The sequence below is a fragment of the Nyctibius grandis genome, chromosome 9, assembly GCF_013368605.1.
Source record: "Nyctibius grandis isolate bNycGra1 chromosome 9, bNycGra1.pri, whole genome shotgun sequence".
Classification (NCBI taxonomy): domain Eukaryota; kingdom Metazoa; phylum Chordata; class Aves; order Nyctibiiformes; family Nyctibiidae; genus Nyctibius; species Nyctibius grandis.
The window spans coordinates 29,420,676-29,426,344 of NC_090666.1; the positions used below are offsets into that span (position 1 = coordinate 29,420,676).

General features: G+C 42.2%; 1 protein-coding gene across 1 annotated transcript; it reads left to right on the forward strand.

The window, feature by feature from the left end:
* The first annotated feature begins 1,910 nt into the window (after window positions 1-1,910).
* On the forward strand, window positions 1,911-4,172 carry LOC137667499 (helix-loop-helix protein 13-like). Its single transcript, XM_068408313.1, has 2 exons — window positions 1,911-2,415; window positions 4,135-4,172. Exons 1-2 carry the CDS (start codon window positions 1,911-1,913, stop codon window positions 4,170-4,172), a joined length of 543 nt encoding a protein of 180 aa, XP_068264414.1.
* The last annotated feature ends 1,497 nt before the right edge of the window (window positions 4,173-5,669 follow it).

The window sequence follows — 5,669 nt, forward strand, 5'->3', positions numbered from 1 at the left end:
AGCTCTGCCACCTGTGACTGTGGCCATTCCTTTCACCCCTCCTGCATCCCCTCCTGCCCTGTAGCTAGCTGCCTTGTCCCTTGTTGGGATTCATCTGGAGCAGAAGCTGTCCGTCACTATAGACTTTCACAATACCAATGTTTTGTTGTTGGGTATGTTGGTATCATGACAAATGATTTATTTTCTACAAAACTAGTCCAAAATTTGCTCCCTGAGCTGACCAGAGAAAGCAAGACATTATTTAACCACTATTTGCCCTGTATTGTCACACTTGGTGTTTTCCTTTGCAAGCAGATTTACAGATAATGGGTTTCTTGTTCAATTTGCACAACAGGAAGAAAAAGGATAGTCCTAGTGTTTCATACACTGCAACCTTCTCACATCTCCTCTTTGCAGAAATCTTCCCTGCAGCCAGTTTTCTGTTGCTTTAAACTTCCTGGAGCATGTAGAATTGCCACAAGGCAAAATCCCAGGTTGCTAAGGAGAGTCATTAACAACCTATGCCTTACCTTAAAATAAATCTCTCTTTTCACAGGGCAAAGCTACCAGGACTGCATTCTAAGTCATTGTTAGATGGAGGACCTTATCATCCTTTTGGATCCATTGAAAATGCAGGTAATTTTCTGCTCCTTGGCAGTTTATCTGAAGCTATTGGGATTTGTGTTTTCAGCTGTCCTATCACAAAGCTGTCTGTGGCTCATAAACTTCACAGTAGACATCTCTTGAAACTTCACACAGCAGGACATGAGTCTGTGCATAAAGTCAAGCATTTGATTAAGTGTCTTGATAGAAGTTCTTTGTGACATGCTTCAGGAAAAGCATTTAGGCTTTCTCTAACTTAAAACATGTTTCCATTTCATTCATTTAAGTCCTTAAAATATCACTTAAACTACTTCTGAATGAATTTACACATTGGCCTAAGTATTGTGGAAATCAAAGAGACTGAAGGACCCACTTATATTATGCACTTGCTTTAAAGTTCTTGTGGTGTGTAACACCTTCCACCCCATTTGTCCAGCATCACAGGGATGCTGGACACCTGCTACTCTCCCAGTTTCCAGCACTTCTCAAGATGTGGCCCACGTACTTAGTATGGTCTGAGAGAGAGCATTGAATGCATGCATTGCACACAAAATGTGTAATTTAAGCGTGACTCAGCAAATGCAGTAACCAAATGAGGTGGTGATGTCTTACTTAATACGATGTACCACTGTGTTCCAACTTAACACAGCAGTGCATCCCACATCTTTATCCCAACCATTCTCTTGCTAGAAGTGTAAAGATGCCACTAGCTTCTGCTGCCAAAGAGGGCAGAATCATATGTTTCTGACAGCTTTATAATAGTGTTTTGTTTGCCCAGCCATCAGAGAATGTGGGGCTATTAACACTTTACCAAAAAGATAAAGGACTGTAATTTGTTTCTTCCTCCAACCACTCCTAACCAAAACCAACAACAAAATCACTGCTTGAACCCTAGTCTAAATAGCAAGTGGAGAGACTGAACTTGTGGAAGAACTCAATAACTGCTTCAATGATTTTTCCAGGAGAAAGTCAATAAAAAATTCATTCTTTCACTACAGTCATTCTCTCGTTACATTTACTCATATTGTTTTGTAGTCAACAGCTAATAAAGAGAGACACACGTGTACTAATTAGTTTTGAGTGGAGAAGAATAGGATTATTCCCCAGCTGAGGAGCCATGAAGTATTTAAACCATGAGTCCCACTTGGATTTGCAACTGGGGAAACTTTTGTGATAGTCTTCCTCAAGGACACAACCAGGACTCTCTGCCTCTGATACTTTTTGGGGTGAGGGGGGTATTAATGAAATTAGAATCTCATTTCCCTGATAATCAGTTTAGTCTGAAGTCGTAAATATTTCCATTAGCTTGCTTCAGACTGGTACAGAGGATGGAGGAACTTTGTTATGGCTTTGGGCAGGAAGACTCCACTCCTGAATTTCTCTTCTGGGACCAGGCAGATCCCAACGCTCAGCTGGACAACTTCCTACTGGACTGCTCCTCCTTGGTAGACCAGCTCTGCCCTTGGCCCTCCCCTGCTTGCCCACCCGCCCTGGGGGAGCCGGCGGGCGGAGCGCCGGGGGGTGCTGAAGTGGACAGCTCCCCGCCGCCACCGCCGCCTGCTCCCGGCCACCCCCGCCAGCGACACGCCGCCAACGTCCGCGAGAGGAAGAGGATGCTCAACATCAACTCAGCCTTCGATGAGCTCAGGTGCCACGTACCGACCTTCCCCTATGAGAAGCGCCTCTCCAAAATCGACACCCTCCGGCTGGCCATCGCCTACATCACTCTTCTCAGCGAGATCCTGCTCTCCGGGTGCAATCCCAAATACTACGTGGAGCAGTGCCTGAAGAACGGTGTGCAAAGCCAACACCAGGCAACCTGGAATACAAGTGGTGAGTGAACGAAGGGTCGTGTTTTCAGGGATCACAGCAATGCTTTGCGTTGCCAGTGGGAATGAATCTGTCCAATTGCTTTTGAAAATCCCCTTGTCACATTCAAAAGCTCTGACAACACACAACTCCATCTTAAAAAAACAGCAGCTAAGTAATGTTTAAAAAAAAAAAATTCGGCCTTGTCTTCTAACTTTAAGGACCTTTTTCTTGAAAAAAAAAAATTTTACTAAACTCATGGGAATGGTTCCTTTTACAAATAAGATTAAAGATTTTCTTTAGGTCAAGGGGTAACGGTTTTAAACTGAAAGAGGGGAGATATAGATTAGATATTAGGAAGAAATTCTTTCCTGTGAGGGTGGTGAGACACTGGAACAGGTTGCCCAGAGAAGTTGTGGATGCCCCCTCCCTGGCAGTGTTCAAGGCCAAGCTGGATGGGGCTTTGAGCAACCTGATCTAGTGAAGGTGTCCCTGCCCATGGCAGGGGGGTTGGAACTAGATGATCTTTAAGGTCCCTTCCAACCCAAACCATTCTATGATTCTATGATTCGATTATTTATTCTCAGAATATATTTTTGGACTTTTTTTTTTGATTCTGTGTAAAGTTTTTCTTTTATAATGCAAGCTGATGGAGCCTGTAGAGATTTTATTTATTTTCTTTACAAAGTTTTCTTTAGTTTGTACCTGATTGAGAAAAACACCTGGCTTTGAACATAAACAGAATCTGATTTCTTAATACGTATGGTCAAGTAACCACGAGTTTCTTGGAGATATTACAGTTCAGCACTGAAAACCAGGATACACAAGACAGTGCACTCAAATTCCAGGTTTGTTTCAAAGTATAGAGGAGCAAATACCTATTTGCAATTTACATTCTTATATAATTATTTCTATTTTAAAGTGAAGGACTGTTATTCTATTTTCTATTTGGCTTGTACTTAATCCTGATTCATGTGGTATTGAACTTTGTGCTTGCTTCTACCAGATTATGTTGTTTCATCAGTCCACCATATGGTGAAGATGGGAAATTGCCCAAGTGCCTAACACAGGACCTCAAGTCTCAGATAAAAAGCAACAGGTTTTGGGTTACTTAGCAGTGCAGGTAGGAGCAGTGGGGGATTTTCAGTAGTTCCTGGCACTTGGCATTATAAGGTAATTAACCCCCTTTGTAACTCTGTCCCTTTGCAGTACAAGTTCCTTGGATTTTGTCACTTTTTGAAAATGGGTCTTGAAGCATATCAGCCTTCAAAAAGTGCAGCATAAGTAGAGAAAAGTCATTCCAAAGAATATTCCCCTTTCATTTCACAGGGAAGTGTCAAAGGGACAAAGTCTACAGGGAAAAAGCAATCACTTTAAAGGAAATTTTAATTAAGTCTTTTCTCCTTTCCTATTAATTTCCATTAGCTACATAACTGGGAAAATGAATCCTGATAACAACTCTCTCGACTACAGAGAACATTTATATTTTATTTTTCAGCTGCCTCCACCTTTAATAGATAAACAGGTTTTGAAACAACACAAATGGCTCTCATAGGTATCACCTCTTTTGTCAGGCTTCTAGTTAACTAATATTTCTGAAGAGCTCCACCTGGAAAGATCTAAATGAATGAGGCTTTTCTGGAGAGGCTGAACTGTTGACTTGTTAAATGCTAATTTAAAGGTTTTTAAATTAATGTGGTATGTCTTTATTTTGTTTTCCTTTCTCCCTTCTGTTCTCTGCAGATCTGACAGCCCGCCTGTCTTGGGTAAAGTGGGATTAAGCAGTATCCAAAAGAAAGATCTTTAAAAGCAGCATATTGCAAAACCTGATGACCTGACTGCTGGGTACCAGCTGTTAAATTCTCAGTACTGGAAGCAAAAGCGTGGCACTTACAACTTTGCTTATTGTCACAGATCGCTTTCTCTCCACGTGTCCAGCATCCAGCCTCTTTTGGTGTTAATTCATTGCTCTGTAGGACCTTCTGCTTCTCTTTCTTCTATTTCTCACACCCTTATGGACTGCTCTTGCATGAAAATAACAAAACAGATTAAAAAAATTAGTGTCATTACAATCACAGCAACAACATTTTCTCTTCCACTGAATGAGAACAGTGTCTAAGTCACATTTTCGATGCATGGTAAAACCTACCCCTGATCACAAGAAAAAACTAACCACCACCTGTTGCAACCTATTGCTTGGCTTAAGATGTCCAGGGCCATAACTGTAAAAGTCACCAGTGATTTAGAGCACAGAAACCATGAAAGGCCCAGTTTTCAGGAGGTGAGACACAAGTCTTTCTGTCTGTGTGTCTCTCCAAAGATTTCTCATGCCTTCCTCCCAACATGACAACTTTGGGAGGTCTCAGGCCAAGGCATTTTGGTATGAAAAGGCTGACAACTGCTAGCACTTGGGCACCACCTCCTCTACGCCCCTCATACATGTCAGCTTGAATGCTCATGCAAAGACAGCAGCTGGCTTTTGACATTTTTACAATAATGTGTCCGGTTTGTGATTTTTTTAAGCAAATGCCAGTGACCTGATGCTGCTCCAGCAGCAATCAGGAAGGCTCTGATAAACTTCCAACATGAAATGCCACCCACATTCCCCTACAACAAAATAGAGAGGCAAAGCAGTGTGTTCACACTTGGAAAATGATTACCAAAGAGTTGTTTTCACAGAATAGCCATCCTATTCTGCAGCCCATGGTAATCATGAGGGTTTTCATATTAGCAAAAATAAAACCATGAAGAAAAGCCTTTAGGTGTTTCTGACATAATTCTCCCATATAACCCCAGTGTACCCTAAAGCTAGCATCGTGTTTGTCTGTTGAATGCGTTTTTTTTCCCCCATGTCAGTCCTATAGTGTTGTCACGGTTTAAAGCTGGGCTGGCTATTAACCAGGTGGCAGATGCTCTCTGTTAACCCTCTCCCCCCCCCCAAGGGAAAGGGAAAGGGAAAAGGGAGAGAGACTTATGGGTTGGAAAGTTAAAACAGTTTTAATAAACTATAATAATGAAAAAGAGTATAATAACAATAATAATAGAAATAATCAAATATATACAAATATATACAAAGCCAAGATTGAGAGCTTGGAAATCCTCCTCAGGCAGAGTTGCTCCCCCCAGCACGGGCAGAGGGGAAAATGCAGTACCTCCCCCCAGCACAGGCAGAGGGGAAAATGCAGTAGCTCCCACTGCCATCACACCTGCAGGCTTTTAACTGGAGAATTGGCAAAGCTGGTACCAATCAGTGGGAGACAGGAGGGCCCCTCCCTCCT